General features: G+C 46.5%; 1 protein-coding gene across 1 annotated transcript in view; it reads left to right on the top strand.

Annotated features, from left to right (window-relative positions):
• The window catches only part of LOC141065423 (uncharacterized), a 171089-nt gene that overhangs the window by 67837 nt on the left and 80494 nt on the right, over positions 1-22758 (top strand). Inside the window, exons 5-8 of the mRNA XM_073557915.1 lie at positions 17292-17383; positions 17465-17540; positions 17635-17711; positions 17824-17932. Of these exons, the coding sequence (XP_073414016.1) occupies positions 17292-17383; positions 17465-17540; positions 17635-17711; positions 17824-17932 (354 nt within the window). The remainder of the gene's footprint in view (positions 1-17291; positions 17384-17464; positions 17541-17634; positions 17712-17823; positions 17933-22758) is intronic.

Below are 22758 nucleotides of genomic sequence, written 5' to 3'. Positions count from 1 at the left end.
TCATGGATAGGGAAGAGAGGAGGGGTTGAGCACTGGTCAGTCCCCACTGATAACTAAAAACAAGGGAGACAACAAAGGAGAGGGCAACTTAGCTTGAGCAGACTCAAGCGAGGTAACAACAAACATCCTCCAAGAGCTCCAGATAGGAAGTATGCTGCCTGCTATAGCTCCAAGCCTTCACAAGAGAAGACTCCCTGAAGCAGGCTGAGAGTTGACAAACACCAATGTTGTGAGTTCATTTTCCCCTTCACTACTGAGGCCCGAGGAACTCCCTCTTCTGGTGAAGAAAGGTAGTGAGCCTGATTGTCAAACACCTGGGGCTGATGATGATGACTGGCTGAGTGGAGTTAATGACTGGATATAAGGCTGCCGACGCCCTTCTGGCCTGCGGGTGATTTCTCTGTGGACTTCTAGGAAACCAGTCTGATTCCTGCTCATCTAAAGCTAAGATTTTTGCTTTGCCTTTTTGCATTAGTGTTTTGTTTTCCTTGCTTTTCTGGATTCTGCCATTCCCTGCTGGGGTGAGCTGAATCTCCTTTTGCCTGTTGCTCTGTCTTCAGAATATTCCTGAGTACTGACATAGCTTTTTTGAAGCCTAGCGTCTTCAGGGCCTTTTTTACTGTCAGTTGGTTGGCTCTTATTTTCATAGGGTTTTTCACGGATTGCAGACAGCAGCCTTCCTGTCCTTTCCTATCTAAGCTAGCGTGGGCCCCATCTTTGCTCAGTCTATCTTTCTGTCTGTGTTTTGTTCTTTCTTCTTGCTTCACCGTCATTATATGTGGGGGGCTGCCTTTTGCTTTGGGGTCTGCTCTGGGGCAGTTTAGATTTCCCTTTCTGTCTTTAGGCTATGTAGTCCTCCGGCTGTGATCGAGGGGCCTAGGGCATCGTAGGAGCCCCCCACGGCTACTGCTAGTTGTGTTGATAGGTTCAGGGGTCTGCAATCCAATAGCTGCCAACTTCTCTGGTTTTCTGTACTTAGCTAGCATTTCTATTTTTGCCTCCTACGGTGACTCAATCATAACAGAATCACCCGCCATACCGCAGATCCTAGGGTACTCAATAGCAGGAAAGAATTGTGTATAAAAAAAAAAAGTGTGTATATTTTTTCCTCTATATCTCTGAGGCCGTAGGGGGAATTTTTTTTTCTCTCAATGGAGATAAAGCAATTGTCTGATCGTGTGGAGCAGCTCGCTGCGGAAGTGCGGGGAATTTCCGCCTACCTTGCTCATTCACATGCTGCTGAACCAAAGATTCCTACACCTGATGTATTTTTTGGGGATCGGTCTAAATTTTTGAATTTCAAAAATAATTGTAAATTATTTTTTGCCTTGAAGCCTAACTCGTCAGGGAGCTCCGCGCAGCAGGTTAAAATTGTCATCTCTTTGCTGCGTGGCGATCCCCAGGATTGGGCGTTTTCTTTGAAACCAGATGATCCTATTCTGACTAATGTGAACGCATTTTTTCAGGCCTTGGGGTTGTTGTATGACGAACCTAATGCCATTGATCAGGCTGAAAAGACCCTGCTGGCATTGAACCAGGGTCGTGATTCTGCAGAATTGTACTGTCAAAAATTCCGAAAGTGGGCAGTACTTACTACCTGGAATGATAATGCCTTGGCTGCTCTCTTTCGGAAGGGGTTGTCAGAAGCCATAAAAGATACTATGGTGGGATTTCCTGTTCCCTCTGGTCTTGACGATTCTATGTCTTTAGTCATTCAGGTTGATCGGCGTTTACGCGAATGCAGAGCTGCACGAGAGATGTTGCCACCTGTTGAACAGATGTCTGAACCTATGCAATGTGATAGAGTTTTTTCCAGAGAGCAGCGTCAGGAGTTCAGAAGGCGTAATAAGTTGTGTTTTTTCTGTGGAGATGCCTCGCATATTATTTCTGTCTGTCCTAAACGCGAGAAACGCTTTGCACACACGTTTTCTGTTGGTGGTGTTCAACCTAAGTTTCTTCTGGCTATTACTCTGATCTGCTCCCTGTCCACATTTTCCGCCAAGGCTTTTGTGGATTCGGGAGCAGCTCTAAACCTAATGGACTTGGATTTTGCTAAACGTTGTGGATTTCCGATGACACCTCTGCAGACGCCTATCCCTTTGAGGGGGATTGATGCTACTCCTTTGGCTAAAAATAAACCTCAGTTTTGGACCCAGGTGGTAATGCGGGTCGCCCCAGACCATCAAGAAAATTGCAGATTTTTGGTGTTGCATAATCTGCATGATACTATTGTTCTGGGGTTTCCCTGGTTACAAATTCATAATCCAGTTTTGGATTGGAAATCTGTGTCTGTGGTGAGTTGGGGTTGTCGGTGTGCCTTTAGTGAGGCTCCGGTGTTTTCCACCTCTCCTCAGTCGCATGATGTTCCTGATTATTTGGCGGACTTTTATGATGTATTTAGTGAGAATGAGTCTGCGTCTCTGCCTCCTCATAGGAGTTATGACTGTGCTATTGAACTGAGCCCGGGGTGTAAATTTCCCAAGGGTCGGCTCTTCAATTTATCTGTACCCGAGCACGAGGCTATGCGATCCTATATTAAGGAGGCGTTGGAGAAGGGTCATATTAGACCATCCTCTTCACCCTTAGGTGCCGTTTTTTTTTTTGTAGCCAAAAAGGATGGATCATTAAGACCTTGTATTGATTATCGTGCTCTCAACAAAATTACTGTTAAATATCAGTATCCGTTACCCCTGATTTCTGATCTATTCTCCAGTTAAAGGTGCTTGCTGGTTTACCAAGCTTGACCTTAGGGGGGCGTATAATCTTATTCGCATTAAGCATGGGGATGAATGGAAGACTGCGTTTAATACTCCGGAGGGACATTTTGAGTACCTGGTGATGCCTTTTGGGCTCACTAATGCCCCTTCTGTCTTCCAGTGCTTCATGAACGATATTTTCCGAGATTTTGTCGATAAATTTTTGATTATCTATCTGGATGATATTTTGATCTTCTCCAAGGATTGGGATTCTCATGTGGAACATATTCGGACTGTGTTCCGGATCTTGAGGGAGAATTCCCTGTATGTCAAAGGATCTAAATGCCTTTTTGGAGTACAGAGGATTTCTTTTTTGGGATTTATTTTGTCCCCGTCAACTATTGAAATGGACCCGGCCAAGGTACAGGCCATTTACGATTGGGTTCAGCCCACTTCTTTGAAGGCCCTCCAGAAGTTTTTGGGTTTTGCTAATTTTTATCGGAAATTTATAGCAAAATTTTCTAGTATTGCCAAGCCATTGACTGATTTGACTAAAAAGGGTGCTGATGTGTTAAATTGGTCTCCGGAGGCTGTTTCTTCCTTTCAGGAGCTGAAGCGAAGATTCACCTCCGCCCCAGTTTTGCGGAAACCTGATGTCTCACTTCCGTTCCAGGTAGAGGTGGATGCTTCCGAGATTGGTGTAGGAGCTGTTTTGTCCCAAAAGGATCCTGTAACATTTAAAATGAGTCCCTGTGCTTTCTTTTCCCGAAAGTTCTCTCCATCTGAACGTAACTATGATGTGGGGAATCGGGAACTGTTAGCCATGAAATGGGCATTTGAGGAGTGGAGACATTGGTTGGAGGGAGCTAAGCATCAAGTCGTGGTCCTCACTGACCACAAGAATTTGATTTACCTAGAGTCGGCTAAGCGCTTGAACCCCAGACAGGCTAGGTGGGCCTTGTTTTTTACACATTTTGATTTTGTGGTTTCTTTTCTTCCTGGAACTAAGAATGTCAAGGCAGACGCCCTCTCTAGGAGCTTCTTTGCTGATTCTCCTGTGGTGACCAAGCCTGCTACCATCTTAGGCGAAGGGGTAGTTCTTTCTGCCATCTCGCCCGATTTGAGACGTGCTCTGGAAGAGTTCCAGGAGGACAAACCTGAGCGTTGTCCCAGTGGAAAGTTGTATGTTCCTGACCAGTGGAAGAAGAGAATGATGTCTGAAGTTCATTGCTCTGCTTTGGCTGGTCATCCAGGTATTTTTGGTACTAGAGATCTGGTGAGTCGGTCTTTTTGGTGGCCCTCCTTGTCTCGTGATGTCAGGAATTTTGTGCAGTCCTGTGGGACGTGCTCCCAGTCTAAATCGTGTTCTCGCTCTAGTGGGTTGTTGATGCCTTTGCCTGTCCCCAAGAGGCCATGGACCCATATTTCAATGGATTTCATCTCTGATATGCCTGTCTCTCAAAGGATGACTGTTATTTGGGTGATTTGTGATAGGTTCTCTAAGATGGTTCATCTTGTACCACTCCCTAAGTTGCCGTCTTCCTCTGAATTGGTGCCCCTGTTTTTACAACAGGTGGTTCGCTTGCACGGGATTCCTGAGAACATTGTATCTGACAGAGGAGTCCAGTTTGTGTCTAGATTTTGGAGAACTTTCTGTTCCAAGCTGGGAATTCAGTTGTCCTTCTCCTCTGCTTTTCACCCTCAGACCAATGGGCAGACAGAGAGAACAAACCAGACCTTGGAGTCATATTTGAGATGTTTTATTTCTGCTGATCAGGATGATTGGGTTTCATTTTTGCCCTTGGCCGAATTTGCTTTAAATAATAGAGCTAGTTCTGCCACTTTGATGTCTCCTTTTTTGTAACTTTGGGTTTCATCCTCGATTTTCCTCAGCGCAGGTGGAGCCCTCTGCCTGCCCAGGGGTTGACACTGTGGTGGAGAGAATGCACCAGATCTGGGACCAAGTGGTGGATAAGTTATCTCTCTCCCAGGAAAAGGCCCAGCGGTTTTCCAACCGACATAGGACCATTGGTCCCCAATTTAAGGTTGGTGATATGGTGTGGTTATCATCAAAAAATATTGCTATGAAGGTGGCTTATCCTAAGTTTAAGCCTAGATTTATTGGACCTTACAAGATTTTGGAGATTATTAATCCGGTCTCTTTTTGTTTGGCTCTTCCTGTCACATTTAAAATCCATAATGTGTTCCATAAATCTTTGTTGAAGAGGTTTGTTGAACCTGTTGTTCCGTGGGTTGCACCTCCAGACCCTGTATTGGTTGAAGGTAACATGGAATATGAGGTAGAGAAAGTACTGGATTCCCGTCTGGCTAGACGGAGACTCCAGTATTTGGTTAAGTGGAAGGGTTATGGTCAGGAGGATAATTCCTGGGTCTCTGCCTCTGATATTCATGCCAAAAGATTGGTGCGTGCCTTTCATCGGGCTCACCCTGATCGCCCTGGTGGCGTGGTTGAGGGTTCGGTGACCCCTCCTCAAGGGGGAGGTACTGTTGTGAGTTAATTTTCCCCTTCACTACTGAGGCCCGAGGAACTCCCTCTTCTGGTGAAGAAAGGTAGTGAGCCTGATTGTTAAACACCTGGGGCTGATGATGATGACTGGCTGAGTGGAGTTAATGACTGGATATAAGGCTGCCGACGCCCTTCTGGCCTGCAGGTGATTTCTCTGTGGACTTCTAGGAAACCAGTCTGATTCCTGCTCATCTAAAGCTAAGATTTTTGCTTTGCCTTTTTGCATTAGTGTTTTGTTTTCCTTGCTTTTCTGGATTCTGCCATTCCCTGCTGGGGTGAGCTGAATCTCCTTTTGCCTGTTGCTCTGTCTTCAGAATATTCCTGAGTACTGACATAGCTTTTTTGAAGCCTAGCGTCTTCAGGGCCTTTTTTACTGTCAGTTGGTTGGCTCTTATTTTCATAGGGTTTTTCACGGATTGCAGACAGCAGCCTTCCTGTCCTTTCCTATCTAAGCTAGCGTGGGCCCCATCTTTGCTCAGTCTATCTTTCTGTCTGTGTTTTGTTCTTCTTGCTTCACCGTCATTATATGTGGGGGGCTGCCTTTTGCTTTGGGGTCTGCTCTGGGGCAGTTTAGATTTCCCTTTCTGTCTTTAGGCTATGTAGTCCTCCGGCTGTGATCGAGGGGCCTAGGGCATCGTAGGAGCCCCCCACGGCTACTGCTAGTTGTGTTGATAGGTTCAGGGGTCTGCAATCCGATAGCTGCCAACTTCTCTGGTTTTCTGGACTTAGCTAGCATTTCTATTTTTGCCTCCTTCGGTGACTCAATCATAACACACCAAGGTCCAGGTTTGTCAATTAGAGCCAGAGGGAGGTTGCCTCTGGATCCAACAGTCAGGAGGATTAAGAAGGCTGCAGTGTCAAATGCAGAGACCTGCTACAGCCAGATGTAGACAGACTGTTGCATGTGACACACAACTGTGACAGTACCACCCCCCTCGAGTGGCCTCCGGACACTCAGAACCTGTTTTCTCTGGATAAAGAGATGTGGAATGAACGAACCAGCTCAGGGGCATTTACCTCTGCTCAAACCCACATCCTTTCCTCTGGACAGTAAACCTTCCAGTGCACCAACAACATTGGAGACTAAAATTTGAAACTCTAGATTACCATCAACCATTATTGGGAGCGGCGGTAGGGATGAGGGTCCACATATTTCTTTGGGCAAAGACCTGTGAAAGATATTGTGGATCTTAAGGGCCTAAGGTAGCTCAAGACGAAACGTTGCTAGATTAATGATGGCGGTTATTTTATAGGGGCCAATATATCTATTTCCCAACTTCCAAGAAGGAACCTTCAACCTGATACTCCTGGTAGACAACCACACAAAGTGATTCACATTCAGGTCTGGACCTGGCAGTTGTTTTCTGTCAGCCATATATTTGTACCTGTCTCCCACAAAATTCACATTACTCAGAACCCCCCGCCACACCGAGAAGAGCGACGAAGCAAAACGTTCCTCCTCCGAACTCCCGAAGCACCTCCCCTCGCTAAAAGTATCAACTGTGGATGGTAACCGTGCGCACCAAAAAACTTAGACCTGCCGGTAGATTCTTGACAGTGATTATTAATAGCAAATTCTGCCAGCAGTAAATAAGATGCCCAATCCTCCTGATTTTCGGAGACAAAAACCTGAGGTAGGTCTTTGCATTCTGATTAACGCGCTCGGTCTCCCCATTCAATGGGGGGATGGAAGGCAGAGGAAAATGACAGTTGCAATCGAGAACAGAATGCCCTCCAGAACTTGGAAGCAAATTGGGTCCCCCAATCTAACACCACATCAGAGGGAACCCTGTGAGGCTTCAAGATTTCATTTATAAACACCTGAGCAAGAGTCTTGGTATCCGGAAGTGCCGGTAATGCGACAAAGTGAACAATTTTACTGAACCTTTAAATTTACTATACTTAATCTGCAACCACCAAAACCACAGTCTTGCCTGCAGATACTGGTAGGTCAGTAATAAAATCCATGGACAAGTGTGTCCATGATCTGCTAGGAATAGGTAGCAGAAGAAGAGTACTGCTCTCCTGGCAAAGAGGCTCTACCCCAAAAAAGAAGTCTTCGGAGAAGGTGGTCTTACCCACATATCACGAAGGTGTCTATCAACACGTATAGCCAATGATATAGTGGCCTCCAAGGGCTCAGGGATTTCATAAACTGCCAAAGCATCCTTCAGCCATTCAGTCAGGCCCTGAAAAAATTAGCTTGTGAGAGCTGGGTCATTGCATTTAGTATCAGTTGCCCATCTGCGGAATTTAGAGTCATACGTCTCCACAGACTGATTCCCCTGCTGAAGGCAACACAGCCTGGGTTCAGCCAAGAAGACTCGGTCAGGGTCATCATAGATGAGGGCTAGAGCCCCGACAACACCCTCCAAAGACTGGAGACAAACTGAATCTGGCGGCAAAGAGCCCAGGATTGAGAATCTCCTTGCAGCAGTGAGATCACAATTCCTAATTGTTGCGCCTCATTTTCGGAGGAGTGAGTATGAAGTTTAAAATACAGTTTGCAAGCCTCCTTGAACACAAAAAAATTGTCCCTACCTCTGGAAAACCTGTCCGAGAGGGCAACCTTGGGTTCCAACTGGACCGGCCTACCTGCAGAGATCCCAACATTAGCGACCTGCATCCACTGCTGCTGCTGAATCTCATAGCTGAGGTCTGTCACCTCCACCAGAGGCAGACAGTGCAGCTGCTCTGCCGGCCTTGCAACTAGATCCATAACCAAGGGAGAGAAGAAAAAAATAAAAAAACACAAATAAAATCACTTGTAAGTTTTTAGTGTTTTTTTTTCTAAATATGCACGCCTGGTGATAGTCTTTCCCACACTGTGCGTGAAATTAAGTGCAACACTAAGATGAGGGGAAGGAAGCCCAAACACTAGGGAATGGGGGAGTGGAGACCGCTAGGCAGATCTTATAACACCCTACCTACCTACCGTCCCTACATTGGTTCCACACCAATCGCCGAGCAGTAAACCTAAGCTGTTATGAATGGGTCACCGAGGAGGAAAACAAGACCAAGCCAAGTCACAGAAAACCAGAGAGGTTGATAACTACGCGGATTGCAGACCCCTGATCCTAACCACACAACTAACAACAGCCGTGGAGCGTACCTAAGATTCTAGACGCCTCGTCACAGCCGGAAGACTAAATAAGCCTAAAGCAAGAAAAGGGGAAATCTAAAACTGCCCCAGAGCAGACCCCAAAGGAATAGACAGCCCCCACACATGTAATGATGGTGAGACAAGATGAAAACACGAACACAGGTAGGAAAATAGGCTGAGCAAATGATGGGGCCCACACTGACTAGACAGGACAGGAAAGACACTGTCTTCCATCACGCCAAAAAACCCTGCAAAAATGTCCAACACTTCTGATGGCAAAAAATACCCTGAAGTCACTTGACTTCTCCCACTATATCAGCACTCTGGCATATTCTGAGAACAGAGCAAAAAGAGGCCAATCTAATAAGGGACAAAAAGCAAACTGGCACATACAGTGACATAAGAGTGGAAATTCAACAAAGCCCCAGCCGGGGCTGGCTGACCACACAAAAAACTGAATAGACCAAACCAAATCAAATGTGAACATTAGCAATGAAATTTAGCTTGAGAAGGCAGGAACTGAGCTGGAAACTAAGACCTCAGGAGGCAGGAAAAAATCACCAGCATGGGAATAGGGAGTCGGCTGTCTTAAATCCAGTCTGAGACTCCAGATGTCCACTCCTCTTCCTCATTATCAGGTGGCAGGTCTCTGTTAATTAGATTAGCTTCACTACCTCCTGCCACCACCAGAGGGAGCCCGGAAAGAGAACTCACAACTCTGTCAGCACAACCAGCTCCCTCACCAGAAACCAGAGGCAGACCAGAAAATGAGTTCACAACACTAAGCCATGTATATCCCTAGAGCTAGGCCCTGGATAGGGAAGAGGGGATGAGCACTAGTCAGTCCCCACTGATAACTAAGGACAGCAAGGGAGACAGCTAGAGGGGAACAAAGCTTGACTAGACTCGAGAGAGAGAACACCAGACGTCCTCCAAGAGCACCCGAGAGGAAGTACGCTGACTGCTATAGCTCCAAGCCTTCACAAGAGAAAAAGTGAATACCACCGGCAGCCTGGGAGCCCCTTCGGAGCCATCCTCTTTAGGTTATAGATCCAACGTGACTCTCTGCGAAGCAGTGCCTATGTGAGATTTCCACCGCGAATATTGCTCTGTATCTGATCAACCACCAAAACCCGTATGCCTTGGTGTTTGCCACCAGGATGGCCTTTTGGAGCTCTGATTGATCTTGCTCCTCGTTCTCCTCTTTTTATGGCAATATATGGTGATTGTTGCATTTATTTAAACCACTCCAGAGGTATATGAGTTTATCTCTATACATAGAGTTAAATGCTCTATTCTTTTGCTTGGTACTGTGAATTGTCTCACCTATATTGTGCATATAAAATGGTATTATAGACAATTGATGTCTGTATGGACACTGAATGTGTGCAGTCAACATTGTTTAAACATATCTGTCTCTATTTTGTGGGTTTTTGGATGTGGGAGGGTCATTGTATCATTACCATATGACATGACCAGCTTGCACTTTTGCATGTTTTTAATTGTTTTTATGGGTCCAGTGTTGTCCTATGTGTGTGCTATTTTTGTCAACTAAAAACATTTTTTGTCTATTATATATTTTTCCATTGTGGTGTTCCCTTTTTATGGGCAAGTCGCTTTTTCCTGTTTCATGACATTATTTGACATGCTCTGGGTGAACCCCTTTTTCTCCTTATTATAGTTAGCTGTTGTGAGCTCATTTTCGGGTTTGCCTCTGGCTTCTGGTGAGGGTTATGGAGCTGGCTGTGCTGACAGAGGAGTAGTGAGTTCTCTATCTTGACTCCCTCTGTTGGTGAAGGGAGGTAATGAAGCTGATCTAAATGGCAGAGACCGGCCACCTGAGGAGGAGGACTGTGATTGGACATCTGGAATTTCTGATTGGATTTAAGGCAGCCGACTCCCTAGTTTCTTGCTGGTGATTTCTCCTGACTGTGGCTTCTGGTTTCCAGTTTGGTTCCTGCCTTCTTAAAGCTAAGTTTTCTCTGCTATTGTTTATATGAGTTTTCGTCTGGTTTACTTAGTTTTTGTGTTCAGCCAGCCCTGGCTGGGACTGGGCTTAATCCCCATTTTGTCTGTGATCAGTTGATCTCTTTTGCTCTGTCTTCAGAATATACCTGAGTGCTGATATAGGGAATTGAAGTCTAGCGACTTCAGGGCCTTTTTCTATCAGACGTGTTGGACATTTTTTGGCAGGGTTTTTTGCGTGATTGCAGACAGCAGCTTTTCTTTCCTGTCCTTTCTAGTTAGTGAGGGCCCCATCGTTTGCTCAGCCTATCTTTCTATCTGTGTTTGTGTTTTCATCTTGTTTCACCGACAATACATGTTGGGGGCTGTCTATTGCTTTGGGGTCTGCTCTGGGGCAGTTTAGATTTTCCCTTTCTTTCTTTAGGCTTATTTAGTTCTCCGGCCGTGACGAGGCGTCTAGGACCACCGTAGGCACGCTCCACGGCTACTGCTAGTTGTGTGGATAGGATCAGGGGTCTGCAATCCGCTAGTTACCAACCTCCGGTTTTCTGGGCTTAGCTTGCTTTTTGTTGTTTCCTCCTCGGTGACTCATTCATAACAGTTAGCGGTGCCCTCCTTTATGCTTCTTTGTATCTCTCCCAAACTCCAGTCCTCGCGGACCCCAAAAGGTCATGTTTTCAGGATTTCCATAGTGTTACACATGTGAGAGAATTCCTGATGCCTTGATGATTCTTCCATCACCTGTGAAATACTAAGGAAATCCTGAAAACATGACCTGTTGGGGTCCGCGAGGACTGGAGTTTGGGAACCACTGCTCTAAACTTTCATCTCAAACAAGGAGAAGACTGACCAGAGATGCAGCCAAGAGGCCCATGATCACTCTGGATGAACTGCAGAGATCTACAGCTGAGGTGGGACAGTCTGTCCATAGGACAACAGTCACACTGCACAAATCTGGCCTTTATAGAAGAGTGGCAAGAAGAAAGCCATTTCTCAAAGATATCCATAAAAAGTGTTGTTTAAAATTTGCAACAAGACACCTGGGAGACACACCAAACATGTGGAAGAAGGTGCTCTGGACAGATGAAATCAAAATCGAACTTTTTGGCAACAATGCCAAACGATATGTTTAGCGCAAAGGCAACACAGCTCATCACCCTGAACACACCATCCCCACTGTCAAACATGGTGGTGGCAGCATCATGGTTTGGGGCTGCTTTTCTTCAGCAGGGACAGGGAAGCTGGTTAAAATTGATGGGGAGATGGATGGAGCCAAATACAGGACCGTTCTTGAAGAAAACCTGTTGCGAGTCTGCAAAAGACCTTAGACTGGGACGGAGATTTGTCTTCCAACAAGACAATGATCCCAAACATAAAGCAAAATCTACAATGGAAAGTATTAAGTTACAGGGGCCGAATAATATTGCACGCCCCAAAATTTAAAATAACCAATAAATTTCGTTCAATTTCACAATTGTGTCCCACTTGTTGATTCTTCACCAAAAATTTACATTTGGTATCTTTATGTTTGAAGCATGATAAGTGGGAAAAGGTTGAAAAGTTCCAGGAATACTTTCGCAAGACACTGTACCTCTGATTCCATTGCATGGAATATATATACATTGCTCAAAAAAATAAAGAGAACACTAAAATCCCACATCCTAAATATAACTGAAAAAAGTATTGCAGTTGCAAATCTTTATAAATTACATAGTGGAATGCGTTGCGAACAATGAAACATAAAAAATGACCAATGTAAATCACAATATCCCATGGAGGTCTGGATTTGGAATGATACTCAAATTCAAAGTGGAAAATCAAATTACAGGCTGATCCAACTTCAGTGGAAATGCCTCAAGACAGGGAAATGATACTTAGTAGTGTGTGGCTTCCACGTGCCTGTATGACCTCCCTACAATGTCTGGGCATGGTCCTGATGAGGTGACGGATGTTCTTCTGAGGCATCTCCTCCCAGACCTGAATTAAAGCTTCAGTCAACTCCTGGACAGCTTAATGTATTTTTCCTGACAGTTCTCTGACACCGTTCTGTGGATGTTGAATCTTGTGAATAACCAGCCATGATGTGAGTTGTAGTTGGGAGATAGACAAATGAGGGTCTCTTTCGGAATTAAGTGACTGGGGAGTCTACTAAGCAGTCTTTTGTCCTAGAGAGGAAAAAGGATCATTTAATGGTGGACAGTATACCTGATTGTGGGAGCTGAAGGGATCTCATACTGACCTGTGTGTGGATGGACGTATACCTGCCGTATGTACTGTACTTTACTGCTGTGTTTAACTTTTTGCCGGAGCATGGCTGTTTTGTATTTAATTTCCATTGCCTTGTTGGACGTAAAACGTTGCCTATGTAAGCGTTGCCTAATGCCTGCATGAGCGAACGCCTACAATTGTTGACGAATGTGGGCTTAGATTTCCTGGGTGTCATGGAGGATTGCACTGCGATGGTTCCCCATGTGTGCTACGTGCCACTGGCAGCGGCCTTGCTAATAAATTTTGCCTTGCTGGACTAAAAAATGTCTTCTGTGTGAATGCTGCCTATTGCCTATCTGAGCAAATCCTTTCAATAGAAATATATATAAACACACACACATATACTTCGGTATGATCACTGCAAAGCTACTCGGTAACCACAGAAAAAAGAACTATCTGCCGCCACCATTTGCTTATACGTTTATACAGGCCAATTGAACACCGGCTTCTTGTAACATGAGGCCTTACGAGGCTTCAGAGATGCAGTTTATAAAGCCGAAGGAACAAACCTATTAAGTTTGGTCAATTAATCCAGAATTGAACCATAAGGTAACTGAAAGTAACTGAATACAGTCACTGTAAACAATGTTTGTTTGTTTTCACTCACCCCTATAATCCTTCACTTTCTGCTAACCCCCCTAATCCCTACACCTAGTAAGGCACTGTTCATCTCAATCCTCCCCATCCATCTCACCTCCTCCTCAGAACTGTTCCTCAACATACAGTCCTCTGTCTCCAAACACAGACAGCCCCCTCATGCCCTCTCCTGTTCCCACCTGCTAACACTTTCTCTGCTCCTCCTCACTGCTGGCGATATCTCTCCAAATCCTGGTCCTCCTCACTACATCTCCACAGTCACTTCTACCTCCCATTCACTATCTATCACAACTTTCTGTAACCTCTCTAACCTTGTACCCATTAGCCCGGCCCCCGCTTCCCCAGTCCCACTAACAGGAGCTCTATGGAGCACTCGCTCTGTGCAACAAACTTTCCTACATCCATTATCTTTACATTAATAAAAAACTTTCCTTCCTCGCCATCACCGAAACCTGGCTCACCCCCTCTGACACAGCCTCTCCTGCTGCACTTTCGTATCGTGGATTCCACCTCCCTCCCCCCCCCCCCAGCAACAAGCATGGTGGAGGAATTGGTTTGCTCCTGTCAGATAACTGCTTTTCACCCCAATCCCACAGCCACCCTTTGTTACCCTCCCTTCCTTTGAGGTGCACTCTGTGCGCATCTTGTCATGGTTTGCTGGTGAATGGATTGGGTGTGTATATTGTTAACCCGTATGGCCTCCTTTTGGGTTTCTCTGAGGGTTTTTATAGCCTCATTGTGGGACCATCCTTTGTCGGTTATACTTTGACCCTTGGCTGACTGTGTCGACCCTGGCGTGCCTGTGCTATAGCGTGTCTGGTTTTGACCCTGTTCTGTCCCTGTTGTGATTTGTGCTTGTTACCTGTGTACCGTTATCTGCTGCTCCCGGTTTTCTGACTCTCGCTACGTACTTTGACTATCCATTGGTTTGCGCCTGTGTACTTAGTTCCCGGATCCGTGTGTGACCTTGGCTGTGTTTGACTATGTTCCCCTCCGTCACCCGGTAACATCCCCTAGATCCCCTCTCTCTCCTGCATTGCCCGCTGGAGCCGTGGCAGCCCCTCTTTGTCGGCACTAACAGCAGCGTGCTAGGCTCCGCCTCCTCCCCTCTGACCCGCGGTCACGTACTGCAGGTCCTGTCTGCCTTCTCTAGTGGGTGGCTAGATCCAGCATCGCTAGCACCGCTCTCGTTCACCGCTCCCCGCCGTCGCTGGCTGTCCCTGGTGCTGGACGTCCAGGCAAGCCTCTACCTCAGCCGCCGGTGAGTGCCCACCAGGCAGCTATTCCTGATATTCAGGCGACATTCCTGATACATCTACTCTCCCTCCAACTAGCTGTCATTTACCGCCCCCAAGGGTCAGCCACCACCTTCTATGATCATTTTACCACCTGGCTACTTCATTTCCGTTCCACTGACATCCCCACTATCATTTTGTGCAACTTCAACATCCCCACTGAGTCACTACCCTCTGAGCTTCCACTAAACTTCTATCTCTCACTTCCTCCGGCCTCAATCAATGGTCTTCCGCAGCCACTCACAAAGATGGCCACACACTAGACCTCATCTTCACCCGCCTCTGCTCTATAACTCACCTCTACATCTTTCTGACCACAATCTACTTATATTCTCTAACCCTCTCCACTCCTTGTCCACAATACCCACTCCACAAACTCGCACACCCTCGCAGAAATCTTCAACACCTCGATCTACACTCACTGTCTGAATCCCTCCTCCCTCTTACAGACATAAATTCCCTACACAATGTGGATGCTGCTGCCGCTCTACATAACACCACAATAGCTGCAGCTTTGGAATCGGTCGCCTCTCTCACACATAGCAAAGCAAGAAAAATCAACAGACAGCCCTGGCACACCAACCTGACCAAAGAACTAAGGTGGCTTCCAGGGCTGCTGAGCAGAGATGGAAAAGATCCCACTCCATTGAGGACTTCATCACATTCAAACAGTCCCTCACTACTTTCAAGGCCACACTCACTGCAACAAAACAAACCTACTTCTCATCTCTCATATCCTCCCTGTCTCACAACCCTAAACAGCTATTCAACACCTTCAATTCTCTCCTCCGTCCCCCAGCACCACCTCCCTCCCCACTCATCTCGGCCAAAGACTTTGCCTCATTTTTCAAGCAAAAGATTGATTTTGACAATTTTGGTCGACAACTCTCAGAGCCCTTCCTCCTAACTGCTCAGCCCTCCTCCTCCAAAACCAACCTCTCGACCATTAAAGAAGATCGACGCTCCATTTTACTCTCAAGATCACATCTCACCATCTGTGCACTTGACCCGATCCCATCCCACTTCATCCCGAACCTCACCACAGTCTTCATCCCAACCTTAACCCATATCTTCAACCTATATCACTAACAACTGGTATTTTCCCCTCAAGCTTTAAACATGCCTCAATCACACCTATCCTCAAAAAGCCCTCTCTTGACCCATCCTCTGTATCTAGCTATCGCTCTATATCACTTCTCCCCTATGCCTCAAAACTACTGGAACAACACATCCACCTTGAACTGTCCTCCCTCCTCTCTTCTTGCTCCCACTTCGACCGGTTACAATCTGGATTCCGGCCGCATCACTCCACTGAAACTGCCCTAACTAAATGACCAATGGCCTATTAACCGCCAAAGCCAAGGAACACTACTCTGTCCTCCTCCTCCTGGACCTGTCCTTTGCCTTTGACACAGTGGACCATTCCCTATTACTACAGACCCTCTCATCTCTCGGCATCACTGACTTGGCCCTATCTTGGATCTCATCATACCTATTAAACCGTACATTCAGCATCTCCCACTCGCACATCACCTCATCACCTCGCCCTCTATCTGTCGGAGTCCCACAAGGTTCAGTCCTAGGGCCCCTGCTCTTCTCCATTTACACCTTTGGCCTCGAACAGCTAATAGAATCTCACGGCTTTCAGTATCACCTCTATGCTGATGACACACAGATCTACCTCTCCGAACCTATCCGTTAAAGTAAATGGCTGCTCACTCTCCCCAGTCCCACAAGCTCGCTGCCTCGGGGTAATTCTTGACACTGATCTCTCCTTCAAACCACATATCCAAGCCCTTTCCACTTCCTGCCGACTTCAACTCAAAAATATTTCCCGCATCCGTACACTCCTCAACTAAGAATCTGCAAAAACCCTAGTCCATGCCCTCATCATCTCCCGCCTTGACTACTGCAACCCCATGCTCTGTTGCCTCCCCTCTAACACTCTTGCACCCCTCCAATCTACAGGGTGGGCCATTTATATGGATACACCTAATTAAAATGGGAATAGTTGGTGATATCAACTTCCTGTTTGTGGCACATTAGTATATATGAGGGGGGAAACTTTTTAAGATGGGTGGTGACCATGGCGGCCATTTTGAAGTTGGCCATTTTGGATCCAACTTTATTTTTTTAATGGGAAGAGGGTTATGTGACACATCAATCTTATTGAGAAGTTCACAAGAAAAACAAAGTTGTGCTTGGTTTTAATGTAACTTTATTCTTTCATGAGTTATTTTACAAGTTTATGACCACCTATAAAATGTGTTCAGAGTGCTGGCCATTGTGTTGGATTGTCAATGCAACCCTCTTCTCCCAATCTGGACACACTGATAGCAACACCACAGAAGAAATGCTAGTCTAAGGGGATTAGATTCTGTGGTCGTGTTGCCGCCGTGTCCTTTATATAGATGTACAATGGTCGTATAGCCGTCGTGTCCAGTATTTAGATGTTCGGTAGTCTTGTTGCCGCCGGGTCCATTATATAGCTGTACGGCGGTTGTTAAGTCGCCGTGCCCGGTATGTAGATGTACGGTAGTCGCGTTGCCGCCGTGCCCAGTATGTAGATGTACAGTGGTCGTGTGGCCGCTGTGTCCGGTATGTAGATGTACGGTGGTTGTGTAGCCGCCATGTCCAGTATGTAGATGTACGGGGGTCGTATAGCCACCGTGTCCGGTATGTAGATGTACGGTGGTCGTATAGCCATGTCCGGTATGTAGATGTACATGGGTCGTATAGCCGCCGTGTCTGGTATGTAGATATATGGGGATCGTGTAGTTGCCATGTCAGGTATGTAGATGTATGACGGTCAGTGTATTGTCACTGTGTGTCTCTTACAGATGAACTCAGTGTAAGAAATCTCCCGGAGAGATGTCCGAGTCCTCTATATTCCCAGGACTGTCCAGAGGAGAATGTCCCAGAGAATCATCAGGTAAATTACACTATTGTCTCCACCACATACAACCATAAATCACTGATTCGTGGCTCATTTCATGTTTTTCTTGTATGTTAGGATGAAGATCTGATTAATATTAAGGTTGAGGTCATAGATGAAGAAGAGGAGACTGATTTAATATCCGAGCAGCAGTGTAAGGAGGGGGACGTTCTTGTCTGTTAGATGGTCACTCACATACTACTCCCATCATCTCATGTAATAATCTCTTGTCCGGCTGTTTCCTACAGATGGACTCAGTGTAAGAAATTCCCCAAAGAGATGTCCGACTCCTCTGTATTCCCAGGACTGTCCGGAGAGTGATCAGGTAGATGAAGCTGCGCCTCCACCTCATCTATATGGGGCCGCGCTCAGAGATTTGGGGTCTTCTGGTGATGTGTCTGCTGTATTGTACTGAGCTGTTATATATGTGACATCAGGTTGGAGATCTGACCATCATTAAAATGGAAGTTGAAGAAGAGCAGATGACGGACGATGCGCCATGTATCAGTGACTCGGAGGGGCTACTTCCAGGAGATGATACCGCAGGTATGTAATAATGGAGTCACTGGTTTCAAGGCTCCTTTATAGTTCAGTTGTGGCCAAATATTTTGAGACTAACACAAATTTTGGCTTTCACAAAGCGGTGGCAGCAACATTACTGGGCTCAGGCTCCAGCGTTCTGTGGCACAGTAAAAGGTAAAATCTGTGCCCTCAGGATGGTAAATTAGTACATATAAGAAAAAACACCGTGAGCACAACTAGGGGATGGTGCTAAAGGTTAGGTTCCCAAACCATATAGATAGTAGTTATGAACCTAGCACTCAACTTTGATATAGTCAGAAGGAAATTTATTGTAGTACGCAAAGAAAAAAACATTTCGGTCTATTGTGACCTTCTTCAGTTACGTGATGTTCTAGATACGTAGCAACAGGCTATATACCTATTGTATAGCTTGGTTTGCTCATAATTGGGGTGGTCCGTCCCACAGTCTATGAGATATGCTTAGTAGCAAGAGGATGGGGTAAACGTTCCTCCAGACACGGTATCCACCGCAGGTCTCTGCCTCCAGACATGCGGTGGATACCGTGTCTGGAGGAACGTTTGCCCCATCCTCTTGCTACTAAGCATATCTCATAGACTGTGGGACGGACCGCATATACAAGTGGTTCATGGGGGTCAAACTTACTGCCAGTTTTCCTTCTAAGGGCTCAATGTGAAGGCCTTCAAGCTTGATTCTCCTTGCTTTCCTAGGAGCAAGTGATGGGAAAGTGTAGCTACAGCCAGGATTACCAAGTCTTGAATTACCTCTCCCCCAGCATCTCATCCTTTATCTTCTGCCTTCATAAGGAACTGCAGCAACGCCACAGAGACCTGTCTTTAGGAGATCAGGAGAAATGCAGCATGAAGCTACGCTGAACTATGAAAGCTAGTAATGGCATCCACTTCTTACATACAGATCTCAACCACCATTTATTACTAGGCGAGACAGGGCCACATAAGAATGTCAGTCCTACAAAAGGATTTGGTGTATAGTGCCCCAAAAAGATGTATGAATCAAGATTGAGATCAGTTTATATAAAATGTAACAAAATTGTATTAATCATACAAAACATAAAGAAACAAGAACAAAACATAGTGGATGGGTAAATGGTAATGAAGAAATGAAAAAAAGGGGCACCATGGAAAAATGATGATGTTGCTGTACAAAATGGCTTAAGGCTTCAAAAAGATTAAATAGGAAGTGTGTCCTATTGTACAAACCAGAGCTTGCTTTGTGGAGTCCTAGGCAGGGGATACCATATATACACATCAAAAAGAGTATTAACAAAGTAGCCAAGTGGCATAAACTAATATTTCATAGGATACCCCAACTCCTGGTCCACATTGCTAGATGATTATTTGGTTCTATGGTTCATATTTGGTTATATGGTTCTCCTCCTATCTCTCCGACCGCTCCTTTACTATTTCTTTTGCCGGTTCCTCCTCCTCTCACCTTCCCCTTACTGTTGGGGTTCCTCAAGGATCGGTTCTAGGCCCCCTCCTCTTCTCTTTGTATACTGCCCCTATTGGTCAAACAATCAGTAGATTTGGTTTCCAGTACCATCTCTATGCTGATGACACCCAATTATACGCTTCTTCTCCTGACATCACGCCAGCCTTTCTAGAAAACACTGGCGATTGTCTAAACGCTGTGTCTAATATCATGTCCTCACTATATCTGAAACTGAACCTGTCAAAGACTGAACTCCTTGTGTTTCCTCCCGCTACTAATGTACCTACACCCGACATTGCCATTTCTGTGTGTGGTTCCACTATTACTCCCCAGCAACATGCCCGCTGTCTTGGGGTCATACTTGATTCCGAGCTTTCCTTTGCCCCCCACATTCGATCACTGGCTCGCTCTTGTCATCTGCACCTCAAAAACATTTCTAGAATTCGACCTTTTCTTACTTTTGACTCTGCAAAAACTCTTACTGTTTCTCTTATTCATTCTCATCTCGACTATTGTAACTCTCTTCTAATCGGTCTCCCTCTTACCAAACTCTCCCCTCTCCAATCTGTCTTGAATGCTGCAGCCAGGATCATATTCCTCACCAATCGTTACACCGATGCCTCTACCTTGTGCCAGTCATTACACTGGCTACCCATCCACTCCAGAATTCAGTATAAACTTATTACCCTCACCCACAAAGCCCTCCATGGCTCAGCACCACCCTACATCTCCTCCCTTGTTTCAGTATACCACCCTACCCGCGCCCTCCGTTCTGCTGATGACCTGAGGTTAGTATCCTCAATAGTCAGAACCTCCCACTCCCGTCTCCAAGACTTTACACGTGCCGCGCCAATTCTTTGGAATGCACTTCCCAGGTCAATACGATTAGTCCCCAATCCCCACAATTTTAAGTGTGTCCTGAAAACGCATTTATTCAGACTGGCCTATCGCCTCAACACATTAACCTAACCTATCCCTGTGTGGCAGAGCCAAAAGTTTTACCATAACCAGGTTCCCCGCATCATGTTCCCACATGCTTTATGCCTCCATTAGCCCTCTGTGTCTGTACTGTTACACACTTAACACTATGGCTGGTCCATACAATCAGGGCAACTGTTACCACCCACCTTTCGTGTCTCCCTCTTTCCTCATAGACTGTAAGCTTGCGAGCAGGGCCCTCTTTCCTCTTGTTATTTGTTATAATCTACTGTATGTGATTATTGTTATGCTGCAATGTCTATTGTCTGCACAAATCCCCTCTGAAATGTAAAGTGCTGCGGAATATGTCGGCGCTATAAAAATAAAATTTATTATTATTATGTATTAGATACACAATAAAGAGAAAGTGCAAATGCCTATTGTTTAAATAAAGAGCCATGTATACTTCTTACCCATGTGGGATCAAAGATGGTGCGCAGTGTAATCCTTAGCCCAACACATTTCATGCTGTTGGCTTCCTTGGGGGACTTGTGTCAAGAATATGCTCAGTATCTTGTGTGTCAGCGTCGAAGGGCTCATCTGTATTTCACCTGCGCCAGCTCAGATCGCTACTGTATTTCTCCTGCGCCGGCTCCAATTGCTGCTGTATTTCTCCTGCGCCGGCTCCAATCGCTGCTGTATTTCTCCTGCGCCGGCTCCAATTGCTGCTGTATTTCTCCTGCTCCAATCACTGTTGTATTTCTCCCGCTCCAATCACTGCTGTATTTCTCTGGCTCCGATCGCTGTTGTATTTATCCTGTGCCGGCTTCAATTGCTGCTGTATTTCTCCTGTGCCGGCTCCAATCGCTGCTGTATTTCTCCTGCGCCGGCTCCAATTGCTGCTGTATTTCTCCTGCTCCAATCACTGCTTTATTTCTCCCGCTCCAATCACTGCTGTATTTCTCTGGCTCCGATCGCTGTTGTATTTATCCTGTGCCGGCTTCAATTGCTGCTGTATTTCTCTGGCTCCGATTGCTGCTGCATTTTTCTTGCGCCGGCTCCGATCGCTGCTGTATTTCGCCTGCGCCGGCTGCGATCACTACTATATTTCTCCTGCGCTAGCTCCGATTGCTGCTGTGCTACTCTGGCTCCGATCGCTGCTGTATTTCTCTGGCTCTGATCGCTGCTGTATTTCTCTGGCTCTGATTGCTGCTGTATTTCTCCTGCGCCAGCTCCAATCGCTGCTGTACTTCTCTGGCTCCGATCGCTGCTGTATTTCTCTGGCTCCGATCACTGTTGTATTTCTCTGGCTCCGATCGCTGCTGTATTTCTCCTGCGCCACCTCCGATCGCTGCTGTATTTCTCTGGCTCCGATCGCTGCTGTATTTCTCCTGCGCCAGCTCCGATCACTGCTGTATTTCTCCTGCGCCAGCTCCGATCGCTGCTGTATTTCTCTGGCTCCGATCACTGCTGTATTTCTCCTGCGCCAGCTCCAATCGCTGCTGTACTTCTCTGGCTCCGATCGCTGCTGTATTTCTCTGGCTCCGATCGCTGTTGTCTTTCTCTGGCTCCGATCGCTGCTGTATTTCTCCTGCGCCGGCTCCGATCGCTGCTATGTTTCTCCTGCGCCACCTCCGATCGCTGCTGTATTTCTCTGGCTCCGATCGCTGCTGTATTTCTCCTGCGCCAGCTCCGATCACTGCTGTATTTCTCCTGCGCCAGCTCCGATCGCTGCTGTATTTCTCTGGCTCCGATCACTGCTGTATTTCTCCTGCGCCAGCTCCAATCGCTGCTGTACTTCTCTGGCTCCGATCGCTGCTGTATTTCTCTGGCTCCGATTGCTGCTGTATTTCTCCTGCGCCAGCTCCAATCGCTGCTGTACTTCTCTGGCTCCGATCGCTGCTGTATTTCTCTGGCTCCGATCGCTGCTGTATTTCTCCTGCGCCACCTCCGATCGCTGCTGTATTTCTCTGGCTCCGATCGCTGCTGTATTTCTCCTGCGCCAGCTCCGATCACGGCTGTATTTCTCCTGCGCCAGCTCCGATTGCTGCTGTATTTCTCTGGCTCCGATCACTGCTGTATTTCTCCTGCGCCAGCTCCAATCGCTGCTGTACTTCTCTGGCTCCGATCGCTGCTGTATTTCTCTGGCTCCGATCGCTGTTGTCTTTCTCTGGCTCCGATCGCTGCTGTATTTCTCCTGCGCTGGCTCCGATCGCTGCTATGTTTCTCCTGCGCCACCTCCGATCGCTGCTGTATTTCTCTGGCCCCGATCGCTGTTGTATTTTTCCTGCGCCAGCTCCGATCGCTGCTGTATTTCTCCTGCGCCAGCTCCGATTGCGGCTGTATTTCTCCTGCTCCAGCTCCGATCGCTGCTGTATTTCTCTGGCTCCGATCGCTGCTGTATTTCTCTTGCGCTGGCTCCAATCGCTGCTGTATTTCTCTGGCCCCGATCGCTGCTGTA

This window comes from Dendrobates tinctorius, unplaced genomic scaffold, assembly GCF_039654945.1.
Source record: "Dendrobates tinctorius isolate UK_male_01 unplaced genomic scaffold, ASM3965494v1 ptg000251l, whole genome shotgun sequence".
Taxonomy (NCBI): Eukaryota; Metazoa; Chordata; class Amphibia; order Anura; family Dendrobatidae; genus Dendrobates; species Dendrobates tinctorius.
Note: the sequence above shows the minus strand (reverse complement) of the source record. Positions and strands in the feature narration are given on the sequence as shown.